Genomic DNA, 25876 nt, shown 5'->3' with positions numbered 1-25876 from the left:
AAGGATTAAACTCATGACTGCAATATAACACACTAGAAATCCAAATTTGTGAGATCTTTAATTATATTGCACACTAAAATTGCTCTGAAAAAAGTCAAAATATCGTGAACCATACTTGTTCTGTGTTACTTACTGGTTCTATAATTTAAAAAGATATCAAGTAATATTTTAAGGGTAGTCATACATCCAATCCTTCTTATAGACTCAGGAATATGTCAGCATTTTTATTAATTATATTAGATCTCGAAATTCATAATTACTTCATAATATCCAATTAATATTCATAATTAATTGTCTGTAAAGAACAACGTTGCACCAATGCAAAGCTCATAATTTATTTATTCATTTATTTATTCTTTGAGAAAAGAACGCCTTTTTTGAAAACAAGTTTCATTTCAATTTAAATGCGGGGAAAAAGGGACAAAAATGAATAATTAAAAGAAAAAAGCTTTTTTTTGTTTCGCAAAGCTGCTCTATAGCTATTTAAAAATCAATAACTTTCAACTTTTTATTCCGTTATTTCTTAAAAAGCTTTTATAAACAAACTTAGTTAACAAAAAAAATAATGTTTTGTAAAGAAGAGTACTCAAAATAAAAAGGAGAAAGTTCTAATTTCATATTTCAAAGCTAACTTCATTTGCTATTGCTTCTATGAGCTGATTAAATGATAATAAGCAATATATATAGTTTTTTTTAAAAAAATAATAATTAAGTAATTTGAAATTTACTCATTTATTAAGCGAAACTTTTAACAGTGTAGAAGTACCAATTTATAAATATTTAAGAGAAAAAAAAGGAAAGAAAAAAGATATCAAGCTCCGACAAACCATAGTTAATATAACAATGAATGTATCAAAAGTGTCACTTGCAAATCAAGATAATTTTTTTATGCAGTAAGTTGTTTTTTGGTTATGAAAATATATATATGTGAAACATTTTGTTAGTAAATAGAAGCGTTTTTGAAATAAATGAAAGTGGTTTTAATATATTACGAGATGTTTTTCAGAAATTACGAGACATTTTTGTACATTGCAAGCACCTAAATCTTCGACTCTGGATTGTTATTAAAAATATTTTCGCACTTTTTTCATTATTTTGTATTATTTCAAATCAAAATAAGTGAAAAATATTATATTTAGCAAAATACAACAAGAGACACTGGTATCTTTTTCTGCATTTAAGGTAAAGTCTTTCAAACAAGGGCTCACTTCTAAACAATAATTTAGCGAATTTCCACTTATTTGCAGTTTTTCAGATCTAAGCGAGAAAGTTGTTCATCATTGAGATTTCTTTAATTTACAAAATCAATTATTGATAAATTTTTGAATATGAATAAAGAAAAATTTGACTTTTTTGGATATTATATTTTAGTAAAAATAAAATTCAGATTATCTGACAGATTTTTTAGTAATTAGTAGACTGGTTTTTATTATTAAAAAATACCAAAATATATTTTTACTTGAAATTAGAACTTCAGAAAAAACAGATTTAAAAGGGACCAAAGGGTTAAATATATTATCAATGCTTCAGTGTTGTGGGGATTATATACCTTCATTTTTGCCCTAGCTATTTATTCAGTTTTGTTTCCAAACATATCTCTAAGCAACACGTAATAAATATAAAGCAATTAAATAACTTAGTTATTAAATTAATTTTATATTCATCAGTTACACACTAACTTTAAAGCTTACCTTAGATAACTGTAAATTAATTGAATCAAACTTAGATTGAGTTCATAAACAGGACAGAAAATTAATTTAATTTAATTAAAATACATATAAGTTAATTTTATAAAGTTAATTTAATATTTGTTAATTTTATAAACAGAACAGAAAATTATTTTTCATTAAAATGAAAGAATTAATTCAATAGATAGTGATTCGGTTAAAAAAAAAGGGCAGACACTGTTTTAGAGGATTTTAAACTTGAAACAATTTATATACAACTTGAAAATATTTCCTTTAATTAGTTTTTATAATTTATGTAAGCATGAAGAATTTTCAGCTCCAATTATGCAAACATTAGCTATGCTGATTGCAGCTTGTTGATTAATGATGATGAAATAACTCAAGATGTGTGCATCTACAATAACTATGATGTCTAGAATTAATATCTATTTTAAGAAGCGAATTAATGTCTCTTAAAATCTCATTAATAATCTAATCATCAGAGATAAATAACTATAAAAGCAATGATACATCATCGTTTGTCTCAAACACATGCTTTGAGAAATTTTAATTACTGTTAACAAGCTTTGCGTGGGGTAAATCTTGACATTTTAAAAATTAATCATCACCCACTAATTTAGTATAGGTTCTTAATTTATTCAGAATGATTTATAGACACTGTATCTCCCAAAAGCTATTACTATCATGTAAGGATCTATAATCACAACATTGCTGGAATTCATATTGCTTGTTTTAAATCTGTCCACGTACTATTAAAGAATACAAGGATGTACAGCAAAAAAAAAAATTTTTTTTTTTCGTTTTAAAAAACCTTTTAACACTAAATCTTGACATTTTAAAAATTAGTCCTCCCTCTAATTTAGTATCGCTACTTAATTTATTCAGAATGATTTATAAACATTGTATTGAGTTTTTTAATCTGCATACGCATAATTCTGTAACAAAAAGGACAAGAAAAAAAACTCATAATACTTTAAAAATTAATTTTTCCTACAAATTTAATACAGGTTCTTTATTTATTATTCCGAATGATTTATAAACATCGTGACATTTTGATTCCATCTTTTTGGTCCCGATGTTTTGCCCGCACCGTTTTGGTCCCGTCGATGTTTCGGTCCCGTTGCTATTTCCTTCCTATCCTGATTCAATCTCGTTTTTAATTCGATTTGTCTATTCTAATGCAGACATTCCATCCCATTTGTTACTTTTTTTTTACACTGGTTATATTTCAATGGTCTACAGGGGCAGAATGATTTATATTCAGAGTTATTCAGAATGATTTATAGACATCGCATATTTCAGATGCTATTACTATTATTCATAGAACATTCGTAGCATTCATATTGAGTTTTATAGCTTGTACACGTGTAATTACAAAAAACGATTAAAAAAAATTTAAAAAAAATAAATCGTTTTTTTATTTTTTATTTATTTTTTATTTTTTTAAGATTCAGAGTACTAATTTAGCATTAAGTTATTCAGAATGATTTATAGTCATCGTATCTTCCTAAAGCGCTTACCATCATATGTGAGTTAGTAAAAGTAGCATTACTAGAATTCATATTGAGTTTTTTTTCTTCTTTTATACGCACAATTATAAAACACAAAGGACGAGAAGCAAAAAAACAAAAATTTTTCTGGAAAAGATCACTAGTTCAGCATTGGCTCTTAAGTTATTCAGAATGATTTATAGCCATCGCATCTCCCTGAAGCTCTCACCATCATATAAGAGTGTGTAAAAGTAACATTATCAGAATTCATATTGAGTTTTTTTGATATGTATAGGTATAATTATAAAATTAAAAACGTGAAACAAGAAACAATTTTTTAGACTTTTGATTTAAAATTGCCATTAATAAAGACTGCAAAATAAAAAATCGAAACATAATTTTAAAAATGGTAAATATTACCATATTTGTATGTTGATTGTAAATTGTAAATGAAATATCTTAATAGCAACTTCTAAAAAGTGTATATTTCTACGTTCCGGAAAACTTCTAACTTCTACGTTGAAAAATTCTGAAACGATTTTTTAAATTAAAAATTTTGCAATTATCATGCATTTTTTTAATATTTGCAGCAGCATTTATGTTAAATGAAAAGTTGTGGGGCAAAATATCATTCCAAATGTAATTTCTGCTTTTGATTCTTCTAAATTGACAAATTAAAACATATACTAATCAAATAATCAAACTAATAATAATAATCAATATAATTCATTTAATTTATATTTAAAATAAGCAATAATTAAAGTAATTAATGATTAAAATAATTAATGATTAATATAATTCATGATTCGTATAATTTATAATTAATAGAATTAATTATTAGTATAATAAATAACAAATCAGTAATGTAACTAAATAAATTAAATTAACTTGTTTATTGAAGCTGAACTTAAAAAAAATCTATTTTAAATACATAATAAAAGATTCGTGTAATCCTGGATAATAAAATTAAAATATACAGCATTTAAATCATTCATTTGGCAATTTTTCTGCTCATATTGTAACAAATTACGGCAACTTATGATTTTAAAAATTCCACCTACTACCACAAATTTTCTAAAAAATACGAAACTGAAAAGTAAATTTAACTCAATAAATGGTTTCTATGCCATACTTTAAAGTATCATGATAAAATTACCAGTATAGCCAGATTTACGCAATCTTATCACGTATCATAAAAACTGTATTTTACTGTCAACATTACCAAAATCATTATCAAAGCGTTTCGGTAAAAATTACCGAGCTTTTTGGCGTTCTCATAGAGCCAGAAACACAGTAAATTTCATCATATTCTGGTAGTGTTGACAATAAATTTCTTCTCTGTGTAGTATTTCATACATATGTGTTATTACTATACATACGTATATCTTAAACTGCTACTTTTGTTTCATACAAATAATTAACTAAGTGTTATTTGACATATATTTATTACTAGGTACTACTTTTTGCATTTATATTTAATTGCTATTTTTCTCTATATGTCACAGCAACTAGGTGATTTTTTTACATCTGAATTAATAACCAGCTTTTATTTTTAATTTCAGAGCTATTTTTCCTCAAGGAATTCCAGAGGAATTTTCTTTCATATCAACTTTTAGAAAACGCAGTAATCGAAAGGATAGATGGAGTTTAATAAGTATATCAGATTCAGCGGGAAGAACTCAATTTGCCGTCATTTTTGATCCTAGAAAAAAAGAGCTCGAAATGATAACACTTAATTTAGAAGGTGAAATTCAAGATGCTCGTTTCTTTGACATCAATGTAAGTACAAATTATAAGACGTACTTAGGAATGAAAAAAAGACACTTTTTAATGATCCTAATTTTGTGATGGTACATTTAACGCATGACATAGTTCGCCACTCATAAGAAATAATTAGACAGTTCTTGAACTCTATATTGATGCTATCTGAAAATATTTAGATTAGATCTAAATTATGTAAATTCAAGCATAAAAGGAATATTTTTTCCATCGTGCAATGAAATGAAAGGTAAAATAATTCGTTTGAATGATTGGTTCTATTCTTTAAAAATAACTTCATATTCTCTTTATTTTATATATCTTTGTATTAAATCTATGTTTCATTCTCCAAAAGATGTCATGCCTATTTCACAGGTTCTTCCCGACAAAGTACTGAGATTTGTTAATTAAAAAATTAAATTATCATTTTTTTGAAAAATTAGATAATTTAATCACGTAATCTATCCTCAAACATGCAATTTTTCAGATATATTATCATATACTTCAACCTTCATGTTGTGATCCACTTGGTGCTGTAGTGCAACAAAAATAAAACTAAAATAAACTAAAAAAAACAAACCAAATAAGAAAAGCTTAATAAACTAAATAAAGAAGTCAAAATAAACTGGAACTTTTTCAAAAAAAAAAAAAAAAAACTGGCAATCAAAATGAAGCTAGTTTTTTTTTAAAAATTGTATATTTTTCGTAAATATTTACAGTTTAAAATTATAGAAAACGCAGTTTAACATGAACGATTGAACAAACCATAACTGGGATTCACATTCAGGTCCCCTTTTTCGTGAAAGGATCTAGTTATCCCCCAACCTCCGTCACGAGTTTAAAATAGTTTAAAAAACAAATGAATATTCGTAGATAATTGATTAAAACATCATATCAATGAGTAAAAAAACCCACCACGACTTTAAATAAACGTATTTCTCAGTCTTATATTTACTGAAAAACTTGAAGGTTGCTGAGTAGAATGCATTTTAGAGTATTGTGCCTTAAAAGTTTCAGGAGTATCACATCTGGATCCTCTGTTTAATAAATGATCAAACTATTCCTTTATCCCCATAACGTTTTTAAAATGGTTTAAAAAACAAATGAATGTTCATAGATAATTGGTTAAAACTTCATATAAAATGAAAAGGAAATTACCACGACTTTCCATAAACGCACTTCTCAGTCTTAATTTACTACAGAATTTGAAGGTTGCTGTATAGAATACATTTTAGATTATTGCGCCTTAAAAGTTTCCGGAATATCACACCTTGTTCTTCTATTTAATAAGCGATCTAGTTATCCCTTAACCCCCGTCATGATTTTAAAATGGCTTAAAAAGCAGATGAATGTTCATAGATAATCGATTAAAACCTCATATAAAATGAAAAGGAAATTACCACGACTTTCCATAAACGCACTTCTCAGTCTTAATTTACTACAGAATTTGAAGGTTGCTGTATAGAATACATTTTAGATTATTGCGCCTTAAAAAAGTTTCCGGAATATCACACATTGTTCTTCTATTTAATAAGCGATCTAGTTATCCCTTAACCCCCGTCATGATTTTAAAATGGCTTAAAAAGCAGATGAATGTTCATAGATAATCGATTAAAACCTCATATAAAATGAAAAGGAAATTACCACGACTTTCCATAAACGCACTTCTCAGTCTTAATTTACTACAGAATTTGAAGGCTTCTGTATAGAATACATTTTAGATTATTGCGCCTTAAAAAAGTTTCCGGAATATCACACCTTGTTCTTCTATTTAATAAGCGATCTAGTTATCCCTTAATCCCCGTCATGATTTTAAAATGGCTTAAAAAGCAGACGAATGTTCATAGATAATCAGTTAAAACTTCATATAAAATAAAAAGGAAATTACCATGACTTTCCATAAACGCACTTCTCAGTCTTAATTTACTATAGAATTTGAAGGTTGCTGTATAGAATACATTTTAGATTATTGCGCCTTAAAAAAGTTTCCGGAATATCACATCTTGTTCTTCTATTTAATAAGCGATCTAGTTATCCCTTAACCCCCGTCATGATTTTAAAATGGCTTAAAAAGCAGATGAATGTTCATAGATAATTGGTTAAAACTTCATATAAATGAAAAGGAAATTACCACGACTTTCCATAAACGAGCTTCTCAGTCTTAATTTACTATAGAATTTGAAGGTTGCTGTATAGAATACATTTTAGATTATTACGTCTTAAAAATGTTTCCGGAATATCACACCTTGTTCTTCTATTTAATAAGCGATCTAGTTATCCCTTAACCCCCGTCATGATTTTAAAATGGCTCAAAACGCAGATGAATGTTCATAGATAATCAGTTAAAACTTAATATAAAATAAAAAGGAAATTACCACGACTTTCCATAAACGAACTTCTCAGTCTTAATTTACTATAGAATTTGAAGGTTGCTGTATAGAATACATTTTAAATTATTACGTCTTAAAAAAGTTTCCGGAATATCACACCTTGTTCTTCTATTTAATAAGCGATCTAGTTATCCCTTAACCCCCGTCATGATTTTAAAATGGCTTAGAAAGCAGATGAATGTTCATAGATAATCGGTTAAAACTTCATATAAAATGAAAAGGAAATTACCACGACTTTCCATGAGCGCACTTCTCAGTCTTAATTTACTATAGAATTTGAAGGTTGCTGTATAGAATACATTTTACAGTATTGCGACCTAAATTTTTCCTGAATGGACACAATAAAATATGACTAAAATATTATATAAACAAGAAATAGCGATGGCTTAAATGAGATTTAAAATATAATAATATTGCAAATAAATATATTTTTATTACTTTTTTCCCTTCAGATCTCACATAAGTTGCATCATAAAAAGGAATGTTTACGTTCGTGTAGCTACTCTCGAAAATAATGCACTTATTGAATGAATGAAACACCCAAATAAAATTCATCCTTGACCAAAAAAGACAGAACGGTTGAAAAAATAGCAACATGATTATTAGATTAAAAGAGCTTTACAACAGGAAACGACATCTTTTTCCTTATTTTACTTGCTTCCTTAGAGTATTTTAAAAGCAGTTTACAGGCGTCTTGATTACTTCCCAGTGTCTATTAGACAATTTTCTTTATTAAATATAACCTGATGATGGTTAACTAATGTAAAATAAATTATATTTGTTTGTTTCCCAAATTTTCACATGGATAACTGTTAGTTAATGTTTTTTAAGGAGTTTATCAAATGTGTGAAATTGGAGTTTGAGTTTTTCATATTTTTAAATGTACTGACTAGACAGTTCATAAATTTATGCTTTTCTTTGCAAATTAGACTTTTTATTTTACGGTAGGTAAACTTAGAAAGAATATTTATTTAGATGAGAAATTATTAAACGCCAAATTTAACATAAATATATAATACTCCATATATTTATTATTTTTTTAAAAAATGTTCGAAATATACATCAATAATACATGATAAAAATAAAAAATAAAAAATGTTTATCACTTTTATGTAACTATAAAAAATCAAACCAAATCAAAACATTTAGTAAATAAAATTAAATCATTATTTAAGATCAAACTAACTTGTTATTGTAGTTAATACTCATAATAAAAGTAGTTTATACTTAATATCAGTAGTTAATACTCAGTGGTGTGACTGTCTATCCAGAGCTAAAACCATATTTTGTCCATCTCAGTTTTCTGACCATGAGCTCTAGGGTGCAGGAGCAGATAATCCGTTTGGGTGATCAGCAAAACGCGGAAAAACTAGCGTTTACTCCTCTAGCATATTTAATAAGGACAGGATATATCTTGCCAGGTCTGAGGATAAAACCATGAACCTGTGGCACGGGACCACGAAGGAGTCTATATATATATCAGTCTATGCAAGGGTAATTAATAGTTAAGATTTATGAAAATAATGTAATACACTTCTTGCTTATTTTATGAGACGTTTGATAATTAAGTCCTTAGTGTTGGCTAATTTGGTTCGTTTGTAAATAGATTAAAGTTTCTTTATTTAATTGAGTCACTTTACGTATCTGAATTCCTTTACCCAAAATGGGAAAAAGCGTCGGTTTTATTTATTTATTTTGCAAACTGACAATTCCAGCAAGTTTCATACTTCTTATTCTAGAAACAAGTACGTCGTTTTTAATAAATCAATGCGAGCTTTTTTAAAAACTTGTTTTTAAGAAGTACTTGTTTGGTATCGTACGAATATTTCTGCGCAAACAGCAAAAAAAAGAAGAAAAATAAAAATTCAGATTATATTGATGAAATTGTTTTGAAAAAATATTTTAGGAAAAGCTCTAATTTTATTTGTATAAAGAATATATATCGAAATTCAGATTTATTCAAATAGTTGATTTAAAGAAAATGTTCTTTTTGCGAAATGTTCATTTTCGAGGAAATCCAACCAAAAAAGAACAATTTGTAAGGTCAACGGATGGTACAAAGAGATTCAGAAAAAGCATAGAAATACTTCTAATGCAGCAAAATCAAAAATGAAAATATTGAAGAATCTTTAGAATGTGAAATTAATAAAGAAAACAATTATATCTATGAGTTTTGGTCAAATATAAGGAAATTACACACATGAAGCCAATTAAAATTTGATTAAATGTTAAGCCTTTAAAATTGTTGTTTTTATTAAAAAAAATTTTTTCATTTTATAGGTGGATGATAAAGAGTGGCATAAAATTGACTTGAGTGTACGAAGAGATAGAGTGACATTATTTATTGATTGTCAACCTCTTGGAATTCAACCAATTGATATCAGAAGACCCATTGACGTTAATGGAGACATTATGGTTACCAAGTTTGACGATTCTATGACTGTGCAGGTAAAAAATTATTATTATTCAAAATCAAAATCAGGTTAAGTCAGAATTTTTACCACATTGAATGAACCTCTGCAGATGATCAAAATTGTGATGGTTTGTGTTTTTGGATCATCCTCAGGGATGTTTCCCAGACCGTCGCCAATAGCCCATTGTGCAGCTCTAGTGCGACGTAAATTAACTACAACAACAACAACATCGCACAATCATAATTTTTATTTCCATGAATTTTAACGAGCATTTTTTATGGGCCTCCTATTCGCGAAACAAACTGGAATTTCTCAATTTGATTTGAATCCGGTGAGTATGGAGGTAAAAATAAAACTTGTTCATCACAAACTTTGCTCTAAGATCCTGCAACTGCTCACTTGCCAAATTTGCGAAAATGCTATCACAATTAATTTCTGAGAATCATTCTTAATTTCGTGAAGGAAAAGACAGCTCAACTCCCATTTCTGCATTCTTTTACCGACTTTTTCTTGAAAAAATTAAGAAAATAAAGGAACATTATGGTATGAGAAAGAAAAAGAAACAAAATTTTTAAAAGCTTAATTTTTGAGTGAAAGAAAAAACGAAAAAAGAAGTAAAAATTCCAGAAACTGAAATAATTTTCCTTTTTCAAGGCATCAAAAGTTTTTGTAAGCCACAAGAAGTCTAGTTGTTTCGGTAACTTTCAAAAACCTATTAACTATGAAAATAAAAAGCATGCATTCGATTTTTGAAATTTCTTTTTTAAACCAAGCTTAGATTCTCTAATAAAATATTTTTAGATATATTTATTTACGATGTAATACCATTGTACTGAGGGTTTCGTTGATTTCATTTATTGCTTTTGATTATTTAAATAATATTTGCATTCAGTATGTCATCAGTTAGTTAAAAACAACGTTTTATTTAAAAAAAAATTCTATTTAAAGTACATTTTAATTCACATAAAGTTGCTAAGAAATTAATCATAAATAGTATAGTAATAAATATTATTCACAAGGTGTGTTTTCAGTGTTTTTAATTAAAATTTAATAGTCTAAATTAGAGATTCTCTCCTGCAAAATTTCTACAAATGCATACAATTGCTGTTAAAACGAATTCGAGTTACGCATTATGGTAGCATGTAATTCAAGCAAATGAATGGATTATGATTAATATTTATTTATGTAATTTATGATTAATATTTATTTATGTAATTTTTTGATAGACAGAGCTTCAGTGGATGGTGATACATTGTGATCCCACAAGATCCCAAAGAGAAACGTGCATCGAATTGCCAGTAAGTTTTTGTTTAAATTTTTGTTTTACAATAGTAAGTTTTTGTTTAAATTTTTGTTATACAATAGTAAGTTTTTGTTTAAATTTTTGTTATACAATAGAATACAATTAGTATAAATGCCTAAACTTGCATTTGTTTGATGGTTTAATGTAAGCGTTATAATTGGTTATTATTGAAGTAAAAATTGTAATGTGAGGTATTAAAACAGGGTGTTTCATAACGACCACCCTTAATGTTTACTTTTCCCATCTTTAAAAAAAATGAAATACAAAAAGAAATTGAGTTCGAACAAAAACAAAAACAAAATCGCTATCGAAATCTGTGAAATCCAAGCAAGAAAGACGAAAAAGAAGAACTTCAAAGCCAGTTTAATTGGAGGTGTTTCAAATATACGCCATTCAACTCTCCTCTGTTTTCTCCGGTAATCAAACAGGTTTTGATGTTTTCAGTCTTGTCTTGTTTAATGTTCATGTAAATTTCAATACTATATTTTTTTTTTCTGCTTGATTATTAGTTTGTAACTTCTAATGCGCAAACTGCAGTTCGGTTTTTACTAGGATACTAAAAACATACATTAAGGTAGGTCATTTTAAACTTTTTGTGTATCGTTTTTTATGGCGAATACAATTTAGCTCATATAACTGATAATTTAAACCGGGATAAATTTTTAAGGACTTACAAAAATATTTAAGTTCCACTTTTAAGTTTTTAATAAAGAAGAAAAAAGAAGTTTTTGTTTATTCGGGAAATTTTTTATACCTTCGAAAACTTTACTATAAATGGCAGAAATGCTTTTATTTAGGTGCTTAAATAATTACGTTTGATAATAGTGTTTCCTAGTTCAGGTGCAAATAATAGTTTAATTGTGATAAAACTGTTTCTAGTCGATACTAACATTTCAAAGCATAAGCTTTTAGCTTTTATTTTCATTTCAATTGCTTGAACTTACTCTGGATTATTGAATCTTGAATCTTTGGATCTTGAACTTATCAATTAAAAAAATCTAACTCTTTAACTTTTCTTTAACAGTAGCAAAAATTGGTTATAGCATTTATTAAAATACTAAATTGAATTTGGTTTCAATAAGAGCTTCAAACTCAAAATATTATTCTTGAATTTAATAGATTCCAGATAAGTTTCTTCTATTATATTTACTTTTCTTTAAAATAACTCTCCTCAATAATTATTGTTTAAGGATATCCTCTCATATATTTTGTATGTTAATACAAACAGATCTGTTACTCTATTTTACATGAAGGTAATCTTCTTAATAATAATTCACAATAATATTCATAATAATTCATAATAATGCAAAACTATCGTAAAAACAAATAGAAATTATGTATCTATTTACTTATTTTTTAACCGATTTTTAACAAATTTCTTTATAATATATAAAAAGATTTACGCAATGAAAATCTATGTAGTTATTTAAAACTATCATTGTGAGAAGTATGGATTGAATATATTTTAAGCAATAACAATTTAAATAAGAAATTTTATAAAACCTTTTTTTTTAAATATTTTGTTTGGTTAACAGTTCAACGAATTTATTAAAGCTTTAGTTAAAAAATGGTATTGTTTGAACATGAAGTAAAAAGTTTTGAACCTCATAATTGAAATATAAAATAAAAAATAAAAAAAAAAATCCAAGAAAAATTTAAAAAAAAAACGATTCTAAAATATACATAATTTTTTTTTAAAGTTTTTGAATCTTACGATTTTGTTTCTGAAAAAAAAATCGTTGCTACAATATTTGCAGGAAATTGAGGCATACTAGTGGTAAGTCAAACAATTTCACAAGAGTTTTCGCTGACATTTCTAATGTTGGGTATATTTTTATTTATTGCTGATTTTAGCTTATCATTTAGCAATACATAAAATCTTTATATATAATTTTTATCTTTTAGTTAAGGAAAAGAAACACTACCGTTTGCGAAGCTTGCCCGCCAGGTCCAAAAGGTGCCGATGGAAAACCGGTAATTTTCTGTTTGTGCTTTGCATGTAAAGGAAGGTCTGCAAATTAATATATATTATTAGAATTTTTTTCCAATAACTTTAATATTATAACTTTGTATCAGGTTGGTAAGAAAATAAAAAAAAATTTACTTAAGCAAAATCTGACGAGTCATTATCGAGATCAATCAAAGCTTAGGTAGAATATTAATAATAAAAGTCAACTTATTTGGGAAAGGAGATTTAAGAAAAGAGGAAAGTGATTTAAGTGTGTTTGCACTTCCTTCCCGCCGATTAACCGTGCCCTGCCGCCTATTTAGATCACCATTGCCTATGTGACATTTTCTGCCTGATGGAGAACCAGGCATAGCAAATCGGACAGATGATATTGTAACAGCTTATTATTATAGCTATATATATATATATATATATTAATTGGGGCAACAACATACTTTAAGTAACTTATAGCCACTTTACTAAGCATGCATACCATTATCATGATTTTGTTCATGATTTTAGATTTTAGTTTTAAAATTAAAGAATTTTAATTAATACTTTGTTTGTACGCACATTATTTAATCTCCATTTCTGAGATTTATTAGTTGAACTTAAATTAAAATTAATACATCTTTTTTTAATGAAAGCCACATTTGGGTGAGAAGCTTCAATTACTACTTGTTGTATAATTATATTTTGTCCGCACGTAGTTCAGAACAATTTATCTTTTATTTAAATTCGAAGCTATTACTTTTAATAATGTCTTTTGATTTTTTACATTTTTGCTTAAATATAGCTGAAATTATTTCGCTTGCTTCTTTTTCAGGGTCCTCCGGGTTCTGCTGGTCTGCCAGGAGAACGTGGTCCTCAAGGCTGGCCTGGTATTTCTGGAGCAAGAGGTGAAGCTGGACCTTCTGGACTACCTGTAAGCAAGAATAATTATTAGCCTTATGAAATATTCATTATTTCTTAAATGTTCTACCTATTTCACGGAAGAAACGATAAGTTTCTCAACCCATTTGCAATTCTATAATTGCAAATTAATGATTTGCCTGCTGGAATTTGGCATGTAATAAAAAGAGTTTTCTTCCATATAGTTAAGAGCGCACCAAATATTGTGATCCAGAATTCAATTAGCCCTAAAACAGTGTGATTTACGAGTAGTTTAAAGCGTTTGTGTGAATATATTAGACATTTTCATGGCGCTAACTTTTCAATAACCTTAAGTCAAATCATTTGAGAGACAAACAAGTGTTTTGATTTATACTTTGTTTATTTGGTGTTGATTTGTTTTACAATTAATTTAAATGATAAAAAGTAATTCAGTAAATAAACACTATACTGTACCTATTTAAATCTGAATAATTCCCGCAATGGACTGATCGCTATAACACGGTTCCCAGCAGATCACCGAAGTCAAGTATCACTGGCTTCGGTCAGTGTGCGGGTGGGTGACCACTTGGATCAGTCTGCGTAAGGACCGAGGGTGTTCGATATTGGTTCTCGTTAAACTGTTCTACCGTAAAGTACTCGACTTCACGTGCGGGTCGTCGGGCTACCGAAGCGGAGGTGCCACCCCCTTTGCAAAAGGATCGAAATTGTGATGGCATGTCTCCGGATCATTCTCAGGGATGTTTCCCAGACCGTCGCCAATAGCCCATTGTGCAGCTCTAGTGCGACGTAAATGAACTACAATAACAACAATTAAGTCTGAATAAACTGCGTGAGCTGTTGAGGCGGATTTCCACTACTGCGAGGTAATTTACGCTACTGTCCCCATTGCGATTTTTCAATCCAGCGACTCAGAACGACTCACTCTCCTGCATGAAATTTTCGTATTTTTTTAAAGAAAAATAAATTACGAAATAAAAAAAGAAGGAAAAACTTGCTTTTTGCTTATTTTTTAGTTCAGATAACGAATTTCAAAAGAGACAAGAGTTTGTATTATAATTCTGACCAATTCTAGTCAAGAGGAAAGTTACCAAAAAAGTGAGCGAGTCGTTCAAGGCCACTGGATTGTAAGTTAGCGTCTCGATATCCTGTCCCAGGAATAAGCCAAATGGGACACATTTTAAATCTAAAATATTGAAATACATTTCTGTGTTAAAGTGCTGAAAAAAATCGCAAATATAAAAAACTCTCAAAAACATAATTTAAATTTATGTTGTATTAATTTTAATTTATTTTTGAATCTTTAAACATATTCTACATCAGTTATTATAATCATCTTATACCAAAGTTTCAATTTGTGATCCTGCCTGTTTTTAATAAAATTTTTAAATTGGTTAATAAGATTATAGCATTTGATGTTAATTATGAACCACGATTGTGCTTTACAATTTAAGTACATAAATACACTAAAATTTCAATTAGAATTTACCTTATTAAAATTTTTGCAGGGACGACAGGGCCCATCTGGACCACCAGGAGTTGCAGGTTTACAAGGAACTCCAGTAAGAATACATGTGAATATTGCTTTGCAAATTTAACAACTTTACAGTGATGTATTATGTATTCGTATTTTAATTTTAGGGAGCAGCGGGCAGTAAAGGCGAAGTTGGATTTCCTGGTCTCCCTGGCAAACCTGTGAGTTTTCAGTAAGCAAGCTTTCTTAAATAAATTTTAAAATGACGTTTAGGAAATTGCATACAACAAAAATAAAGCGTGATAACCAATACTTTAAAATATACATACTCTCACACCAAATTTTATTTCCAAACTATAAAATTTCGTATACTGAATAATCTCAGTTTTTTTAATAAAGTCCTGATATTTTAACAGCTACGGGCTATATTGAATTATAGTATTAGCGCTAATTTATTTTAATACAGCATTCTAATTTTATTATAAATATGCTTTTAACTTCCAAGATTTTTCTCAACTATGTATTGCAATACTTGAATTTAGTTAATTAAGACTCCATAGTAATGTAATTTTTTGTAGTTTCTTATCCCGCTTGATCTACAATATTTAGGTTTTAGGAATATTTCGATCTAGACCAGTGTTTCCCAAAGTGTGGTACGCGTACCCCCAGGGGTACGGGAGCAGTTTAGCGGGGGTACGCGTTCTTATGCAAAATATCTTGCAACAAACGAAAATTTCACAGAATTTTTCTTAAAAACAAAGCTAGCCAGGAAAATTTACGATTACGTATTTTTCTATTGGTTATTTGTTTTGCAGAGTTAACAGTTAATAATTAGTAATATCAACAGCCAGCTGTGATTTTTAACTTTTGTGCAATTTTTTTATAGTAAAAGTTTGTAATAAACTCTATTTATTTTCATTATATTTATAAAATATAACTTTTATTCTTCTCTAAAAGTAAGCTTGAGCAGTGTACTTTAACATCATTCTGGCTGCAAATGCAAAATATGTATCCAGTCTTAACAGAAAAAGCTGTGAAATATATTTCGCCTTTTCCAACTTCATATTTATGTGAAGTAGCTTGACCACAAGAGAACCGATTTATGGTGAACTGTTATCACAACAAAAACAATATCATCGTTCTCACTGATACAAGTAAACTTACTAGCAAAACTTTATACCAAAAAATAAAAATTAACATATTTTTAAAAAAATACATTCATTTTTTTTTATTAGTGGTACACAGCCTTACGAAAAATTTAGAAGGGGTACACAAAAGTCATAAGTTTGGGAAACACTGATCTAGACCATGGCGTTGAGTTTTAAAACAAAGAGAATTGCTTCAGAAATGGAGTATAGCTGACTCACATAACAATCAATGCATTTTAAGGTATAAATTGCAAAAAAGGATACTTAAATTTCATGAAGCTTTCTTCGTTTTTAACGAAATTATTTCCTGGTGCATGCTCAAGGCAAACATTTCGTCAGAGTGACGAAATAACTATCGTCACTTCTTCGAGGAAACGAATTTCGCCATTATTTAAGAAATATTTCGTCATTCTATTCCCTCCCCCCCAAAAAAGTATTAAACCTTGTTGTGCTTAGTGTATCGATCTTTCCTAATAATAAGTTTATCTTGGTTACCATAAAGCTGGGCCAATGACAACTTAAGAACAGGAGAATTGAACCCGGAACCTTTTTCGTAAGAGGCCAATTCTTCGTCCATCATAGAAGCCAGGCTGCTAATTTCCTCACTTTATTTTCGATCATCTAATATTCATCATAGTTTCGCCATTTTAGTTAACAGTCTTCCACAACGCACTACGATGAAGTTTCAAATTAAAAAAACATTTTTGTCATATATTTGAGAGTTCCTCTTTCATCACAAATCACGTGAATCACTAGTAATTCTCAAAATTAGCGAAATATAGTTCAAGGATTGCTGAATCGTCAAATGTTATTTCGGACAGTACAGCTGGAGTCTGATTGCGTTTTGGGCAAAGAGGATAAATTGCCGATGCATGTTATAGAGCATGAAGATTACCACTGGAGCCCATAAAGGCCACTTGTTTGCTCATACTGCGTAAATCAATCATAGCAGCACCAGTAGCACCAGACCTTAAGAGTAACCTCACTAGATAGTCTATTTGCAATCAACTATAGACACCAACGTGTGAAGGGACAAGCTGAAAAAATATCTTATTAACCCCTTCCTTCTCGCTCCCTTGAAAATGACGGGTGAAATTTCGCCCTCTATTTCTCACTCCCGTGATATTGACGGGATGGAATGTTCAGTAGTAACGCTCCAATAAGAATAAAACTAATTCTTTTCTTTTGACCGGAAAACATTTTATTTCTCATTTTACACATCAGAGGGCAGTACCAGGATATTTTTAAGGTAATTGTAGATAGTTAGTTTATTTTAAAATAGATACCCGCACTAATCAAATACGTAATACAAATATAAAAGCCAAAAAAATAGCCACTTTTATGACAGTTTTCTTGAAAATTAACCGGTCGTTAAGGGGTTAAAGGCACTCCAACTCTCCAAATGGTAAACAATATTCACTGCCATTTTGTTACCATATTTTTACTACTCAACCAGAGGTTGAATGGAACTGTGACTACCACTCAGAATTCAGATATCATAACTGACAGTAGAAAAAATATTTTTAACTTTTTAAAAATTCCAACAGCATGAGCAATTATGGATCAAAACTCACAGAAATTGCGTATCTGTTCGAAGTATGTTGATTATACGAATTACAGACCTAATGATGAGAAGATTAAGTAAGTGAGAATATAGAGCAAAGACAGCTTCTACACTACAATTGCTATTCCAGGAAGATACTACAACACATTTCTGAAATTCCCATGAACATGTTAAAACATGGTATGATATGCAAACAATTAGATTTGCAGCACATTCATGTAATGCAGGTGGCAGTGGCAACGACCATAATGCATATGAAAGCAGAGGTTCAACAGCAATTTTCTTTTACTTAATTTTTATTTGAACATTATTTTCGGCTTAAAAAGTTAGTGTAAGGCCTCGTGTACGAAGAAGAAATTCCTACCAGCACGTCTCTGACTTTGATTCAAGAAGGATTACAGATTGCTGGATTTGCGGTTTATTTCAAAGCAGTGCTGCTGCTCACATTGGTCGTTATCCTTAATCTATCCACACTATATGGTCATACACTATGGTCATATATCTATCCACACTATATGGATACTATATGGTCATTATAAGTTTTAATGGTCTTCCCCCTGATAACAACCAAGGAGACGGCATCAGTTAGATTTTAATTACCATTTATAAGAAAGTATCTAGGATAATGATTGTAACGTTGCATTCTAACCATTAATGATTTGAAATTTACTTTGGCCAATAAAAGTAATTTGTATTGAATATATTAAATTCATTTCTGATTAATATTTCACAGTTATCTAAATTTTATTATCCGCTGGAATTTCATAGATATCAAACTAAACAAATCGGTTTAAAGTCAATACTATTTGGCATTTCTTATTATTGAAAAACACTCAGCGACAATATAAATCTACGAGTCATATTTTTAATAAATTTGAAGACACATGCTGCTATGTTTAATTTAGTTTGGTAAACTCGTTGGTTTTAAAAACGTTCCTGCATCAATAAGAGTTATCCTGCTTTTATTAAAGCTGGTTTTCTTGTAAAAAATACTTGATATTCTTTAGAAAGAAAATAGTTTTTGTAATAAAATTTTTTTTAAAAAATACAAAAGAAAGAAGATGTTATTTGATTATTATTTTGAAGAATAACAATAAAAATATTCCAATGCATGAAACTGCGTAAAAAAGGCTTGACTATTGTCTTATTTTGTAAAAAGTTTTGAAAAATATGTTTGGAAAATTTTTAGGGTGTTAAAGGTGAAAAAGGTGATATAGGAGATACTGGAAGAGAGGTAAGTTCAAATTTTTTAATAAGAATATAGTAGAACGATTAAATGTACAATTAACTTTTTTTTTTGTCAAAAAGCATTTCAATATTAATAAATACGCATGGTTGTAACTCTTGTTACTGTATTATATAATATTTTTACTACTGTGCTTTGCTTAAAAAAAAAAGAACACATAAAAATATATTATGTCCAACATTTAACTATTTAAGAATCATGTACGGTATTAATGTCTTCATGATTGCTGTAACTCTTAACCTGCCTTTCACTCCATTTTATAAATAAAAAAAAAAGTCAGTGAAATGCAATGAAATGTTTTTTTTTTAAAGAAAAACTCTGCAAACAATACTAATATTTGAAAAAAAAAAGTTCGGAGAGTCGGGTTGCTGTTCAGTGCCATGGGTACAGGGATCAGGAGAAAATTTCTTTCCCCTTGAAATCTTTGTCTAAATTGAGAAGTTGTCCTTTCGAATGAGTGGTGCTGCCATGGGGTTCTGAGATAAGACATGTTTTCCCCCTTGCGGTGCTGTTTTGTCAAACGAAAGGCGCACCTTCCTGTCTTAATTCGCAAAAGGCTGATGGCTGGTGAGCTTGGCATGTACAAGTGTCATTAGAAATAGCAAAAAATAAAAAAACCTAAGATAGGTTTGTATTTTTCAGTTAAATACGTATTTTGCGTTACAAGCGCAATGTTGTTTACGTTTGGCGTCATATATTCAGCTTCTCACTTGTGGAAATTCAGTCAGTTAATTTCACATACATTCAATTAATTTCACATACATTCAGTTAATTTCACATACATTCAGTTAATTTCCGTTTGCTAAGTTTATTTTTTAATTCAGCACAGATGCTGATCGCGGATCAAGTGTAAGAAAACTAAATCTAATTTCATTAAAATTTAAGACGGAAAATTACCATTACAAATTTGAGGAATGTTTCAAATTTTTTAGAAAAAAAATAGCAAACTGATGACATAAGCACGCACACAAAATTTTTTTTTTTTAAAAGCAAGACAACACAGAGCAGACAAATAACTTTAAGGAAATACCCAATCAGTACCATAAATGTTTAAGTATATCGGATTGCTGTAGGGTCTGTAAATGTGTAAAGCAGTGATATAACATTACTTATTCCTTCAAAGCTTTAACCATGAATATGTAAACTTTATAAAGTGTTCTTAAAGAACCCCTTTGAAAACTCTTAATGCATTTGACTAATATATCATTTTTTATTATTAATAAATTTTCTTATTTTATTTCAATTTTGCTACTTAGTAATAAAAATTTAAATTTAAAAATTTTGCTAGTTTGAAAAATAAAGAAATGTCTAATAAAAATTACTTCCATAAATATTTTTAATATTTTTTCTCATTGGCAACTTTTTATTATTTGAAAAGTAAATATTCCTTGGGTTGCTACAGGGATAAGAAATTTTTTTTTTCGAAAGGTGACCGTTTTACTTTGAGTTGTTTTTTAGTATTGTTTTCAGATGAGCACTATAAGAGTTTCTAAAATTCCCTCCAGATGGCACCACAAAACGCAGAAATAACTAATTGCCTACATGGTGTTTTTGATTTGAAACGCTCTTAACGTTTTTTTTTTGAACAATTTGAAAATTATACTGTTCAGGAGAAAATTTATTGAGAGTTTTTATTTTTATTTTTACGCAAACTATTACTTGTGTATAAATAATAATTATATGTAATAACAATTTTTAAGCAATGATTATTTATAAATAATAAGAGCTTGCATTAAAATAATTTTCAGTATGTGTATACATCAGAAAGTTTTAGTTGGAATTAAAATAAAACCGAGTAGCGTTCAAATTCTTTCGATTTTGTAATTTTCCAAACTGAACTGAAGCAGGTTTACAATTTTATAAGAGATTATATCTTTCACTTTTTTTGAGTATGAATCTATTCATTATTCGAAGTCATTTTACGCAGCTCTTATTAGTCATATTACAGAGTTTGACCATTTATAACCAAACTATTATTTATGTATAAAAGACAATTTATATCTAAATAATTTATGTATAATAGTTTATATATAATAATAACTTTTGTACTATGATAACTTATAAATGCTAACAGTTTATATAAAAAAAATATTCAACATATGCATGAATTTGGAAAATTTAGTTGGAAGCAAAATAAAATTGAATGACGGCTAATAAGTCGTCTGATTTTGTGACTAATTTTGCAAACTAAATGTCACAGCTTTTCAATTTTGTAAGACATTACATCTTTTACGTTTTTGAGAGCAATAATCTATTCATTATTCAAAGTCATATTATGAAGGAAGTTTATTTTTCAATTTCAGATTTAAAATTATTCTATTATACCTAAAAATTGAGTTGTTGATATTTGAGTCGCTAACAAAAAAAATCTACGTCTGAAATGGCTAAAGTCGTCCGATATTGTAATTTTCCATACTAAACTGTCACAGCTTTACAATTCTGAAAGATATTATATCTTTTACGTTTTTGATATTAATAATCTACACTCTATAACAAAAAATCGACGCACCAAGAAGCAATCATCCGATTGCTTTGAAATTTCGTATGCATGAATGTTTTGAACAGATATGGCTGGAATGATGCCGACTGGGGACGTATAGTCTTTAGCGACGAATCCCGCTTCCAACTGTGTCCTGACGATCATCGAAGACGTGTTTCGAGACGCCCAGGGCGGAGGGGGGATCTTGCCTTCACTATGGCACGCCACACCGGCCCTCAACAAGGCATCATGGTCTGGGGTGCCATTTCCTTTGACAGCCGGACCTCTTTGGTCGTCATTAGAGGTACACTTACTGCACAGCGGTACGTCGACGATATCCTAAGACCTGTTTTGCTACCGTTCTCTTTGCAGCGCCCTGGGCTGGTTTTTCAGCAGGACAATGCCAGACCACATGCGGCGCGTGTTGCTATGAACAGTCTGCAAGCTTGTCAAACTCTTCCTTGACCTGCTAGATCACCAGATCTCTCTCCCATCGAGCATGCCTGGGATATGATGGGAAGGCGATTGCATCTGGCACGGAATGGCCTCATCCGACAATTGGATCGAATTTGGCAGGAAATACCGCAAGATACCATCCAGGAGCTTTATCGGTCTATGCCACGCCGTGTGGCAGCTTGTATCCTGGCTAGAGGCGGGTCAACAACTTATTGAACTTGTTACTGTAACTCTGCAATAAATTATTCAATTGTTCTGAAATTTTAATCATTTACTATTCTGTATATTGTCTTCTTATCCACCAGTTTTTGTTTCAATTGGACAACTCCTTCTTGTTGCGTCGATTTTTTTGTTATAGAGTGTATTAATTTTTTAAAATCATATTATGGAGGAAGCTTATTTTTCAATTTTGGATTTAAAACTATTCTTTTATATCTGAAAAGTGAGTTTTTAACAAAAAGAAAGTCTACGTTTCAAACAGCTAAAGTCGTCCGACTTTGTAATTTTCCAAACTAAATTGTCACAGCTTTACAATTTTGCAAGATATTACATCTTTTACATTTTTTGAGAGTAATAATCTATTCATTATTCAAAGCCATATTATGGAGGAAGTTTATTTTTCAATTTTAGATTTAAAATTGTTCTATTATATCTGAAAATTGAGTTGTTGATATTTGAGTTGTTAACAAAAAGAAAGTCTAAGTCTGAGCCACTCTTTTTGCTCAGATTTTTCACTTTGGGTGTTTATGATGGATGGTTGCCTGCAAATAACAATGAAGCCGACGCCTTACAACTAATTAATGTTCTTTTGGACTTATTCTTAACGGGTACTGACTGACAAGGTCGTGATCCTAGTATTCAATTCACAAAGCTATTTTTCCTTTTAATATTCTTAACCTCGCCAAATTTCCTGATAATTCTCAGCCACAGTCATTTACACAACCTTTATTTCATTTTTATCAGTTTTATTTTCTTGGGAAAACTGAAAGTGTGATTTTACTAAACTTTTGATTGGGAAATAAACATTTAAATAAAAGTAAAGGCCATTTGAAAATTTAAAACTCTATTTCATATGAATATAAATATGAAATTTTATTTCTGTTCTTTGTTTTTCTTTCTTCTTTTTTACAAAGTTTTTGCCAATATCTAAAGGAAAATTTAAATGTAACAATTTTAAAATTTAGTTATTCATAAACTGTATCTGAACCATTCTAGCCCACAATTTTCCTCCTTCTATTCGTCACTTGAAAATTCTGCTTTTTAGAACTTTTTAAGTTTTTTGCCAAAAAAAATTTATGCATGTGTCAAAAAGTTGAGATTTCTCCATTAAACAACTATCTCAAAATATGCAAGCACAAGATCAGGTGAGCATGGTGAATGAAGTAGAATATCACACTCTAACCTACCAAACTCTGAGAATGTTTTTCGGGTTGTCAAGGACAAACGAGGCTGTGCATTTTTTGAAAAAACATTGCATCCTTTCTATTTGATATCTTCGTACGGTTTGAGGCAACTGCTCAGTTTGCAATCATTCTATTGTATTCTAAATTGGCCATTTAATGCTTACCAAAAATTGGCATGAATTTTCTGGACAACCCGCCCAAAACCTTTCAAACCTTCTGAAAATGTAAATATTTGTTTATACTTTGCTCTAAACACATAGTAAAATTAGTAATACAATTTTAAGCAAATAATAGTTTTCAGTATTTGAAGCCTTAAGAGAAATAACTATTCATGTCCGTTTTTCCCTAAAATGACGAATGAATCACCATCTGTTGCATTTTGAGGATTACTGAGTTTCGACAAATAAATGACGTAAAAATCTGTTCTCCCCGAGAGTTATTACTTTTTGAAGATAAGCGATGCTGGGGAATAGCAGTTCCTGCTCACGAGTAGACAAGCCGAACTAAGAAAAGTATAGTAAAGAAGATGACAGTAGTTCTACTGAGGAAGCATTGAATGTAAAGGAATTTCGAGGAAAAAACCGTTATTGTCCAACCTAATTTTCAAAATTTATTTTTTACTCAGCATAAAAAATAAAGTTTTATTTTGAAATTTTTAGAGGAAGTAAATAAGTGCTTGTGATTTTAATCGTATACTATCTCCATAACAGTCTCAAACATTTAAACTCCTTTGTTCTCAGAATCAGGTTTCATGAAATAATCCATCCCCTTGGTCTTCATTTTTTTTTTCACCTGAAAACATAAATATCTCATGACAGTTTTGGTTTGGTTTGTGATAGAAGGTTTGAATTGTTCATTAGATTTATGAAGATCCCCCCTTTTTTATTACTCCTGTTAATTTTATATTTCGAGAATCTTTAACATCGCTTACAATTTCTAGAATACAGTTGCTTATGTTGAAATAATGATAACTTTAACAATATCGATACATGAAGCCCATATTCTTTTAGTTGATTGGGCCTGATTTAATATGTATAATTTGTTGTGAATGATCTATATCATTATCAAGAGCTTTTCGGTTCTACTGTCAATAAGTCTTGCGTGTTTGATACAGATTTATTTAAATAAAATTTGTTATAGTATTCCAACCTTAAAACAAGAATTGAAATATGTGACAATATTAGTTTTTCCCGAAATTTTTCCATCGGAAATTTGGCCTTTGTTTTGTTCAATTTTTTGGTTCTGGTGACGCATTAGTTTTTCAATACATTTCAAATTGTATTCCTATTATGAAGTTTACTCTTTCTGTTGATTTTATTGCTTTGTGGACTTTGTTTCTTCATCATTTCTTTTTATCTTCAGTAAATTTTATTTCCCCCATTTATTTCAGTAGGCTTCTTTCTTTTTTCGGAATTTTTTCATAAAATTGATTTCCTACCTTTAACTAAGTTTCTTTCTTTACCAAGTTTTTTTTCTTAAATATAATTTAACAATTTATGGAAGAGCAATGTGTTTACAATAAATATGGTTTTCTGGAAACTTTATCTATGTGATGTAATCATTGAAAAACATTTTATTCGAAAAATGTGATACTTTTTGCTTTTTCCTTAAGGATATATTGCAAATGAAAATTATATAAAATCGATGGTTGAAAAAATAACTTAAACCTAACACATTCATTTTAAATTATCTTTCCAACTGTTAAAAAGTTTAAATTTGTCCTTTAGGGTCCCCCTGGACTCGTAGGACCACGTGGTCTTAGAGGACCCCCAGGACAGGGAGCGGTAAGTATTATTTTCCTTATTATCAAATTACGAGTAATAGTTCATTTGTAATGACATATTTCATTTAGAGGTTTTGACATATCAACGGCAAATATGCTCATGGTCTCAAATGAAGATAATTTACAAACATTTGGTAATTTACTGTTAAAAAAAGTGTCTGAAATTGTTGCAGTTGTTATACCAGATATTATGAAAATATTAAATAAAATTATTTCTATTAAAATTTATGATATTTATTATTTCTGTTTTCTAAAACACTTTTTCAAGAGCATAAATATGTGCATATTTTTATGAAATTGTAATAATTTCAATTTTTTAAATCATAGCCAAAACTAAATAAAAATTCGGATCATCCCTTAAGTATAAGCCATTTTAGGTTTTTTTTTCAACAATAAATTACCTCCCTATGTACGTTATTATTGAATTACCTCCATATGCCT

The 25876-nt window shown here is 29.2% G+C and overlaps 1 protein-coding gene across 2 annotated transcripts in view; it reads left to right on the top strand.

The window, feature by feature from the left end:
• The window catches only part of LOC107440641 (uncharacterized), a 168669-nt gene that overhangs the window by 87520 nt on the left and 55273 nt on the right, over positions 1–25876 (top strand). For both annotated transcript variants that reach the window (XM_087155637.1, XM_087155636.1), the window contains exons 5-13: positions 4741–4957; positions 9607–9774; positions 10967–11038; positions 12949–13017; positions 13818–13916; positions 15391–15444; positions 15524–15577; positions 19258–19302; positions 25380–25436. In XM_087155637.1, the coding sequence (XP_087011763.1) occupies positions 4741–4957; positions 9607–9774; positions 10967–11038; positions 12949–13017; positions 13818–13916; positions 15391–15444; positions 15524–15577; positions 19258–19302; positions 25380–25436 (835 nt within the window). The remainder of the gene's footprint in view (positions 1–4740; positions 4958–9606; positions 9775–10966; positions 11039–12948; positions 13018–13817; positions 13917–15390; positions 15445–15523; positions 15578–19257; positions 19303–25379; positions 25437–25876) is intronic.

Source organism: Parasteatoda tepidariorum, chromosome 12 (assembly GCF_982258835.1).
Source record: "Parasteatoda tepidariorum strain Cologne lab strain chromosome 12, Ptep-v5.0, whole genome shotgun sequence".
In the NCBI taxonomy this organism is placed as follows: Eukaryota; Metazoa; Arthropoda; class Arachnida; order Araneae; family Theridiidae; genus Parasteatoda; species Parasteatoda tepidariorum.
The sequence above is the reverse complement of the archived record's forward strand: the minus strand, read 5'-3'. Positions and strand labels throughout refer to the sequence as shown.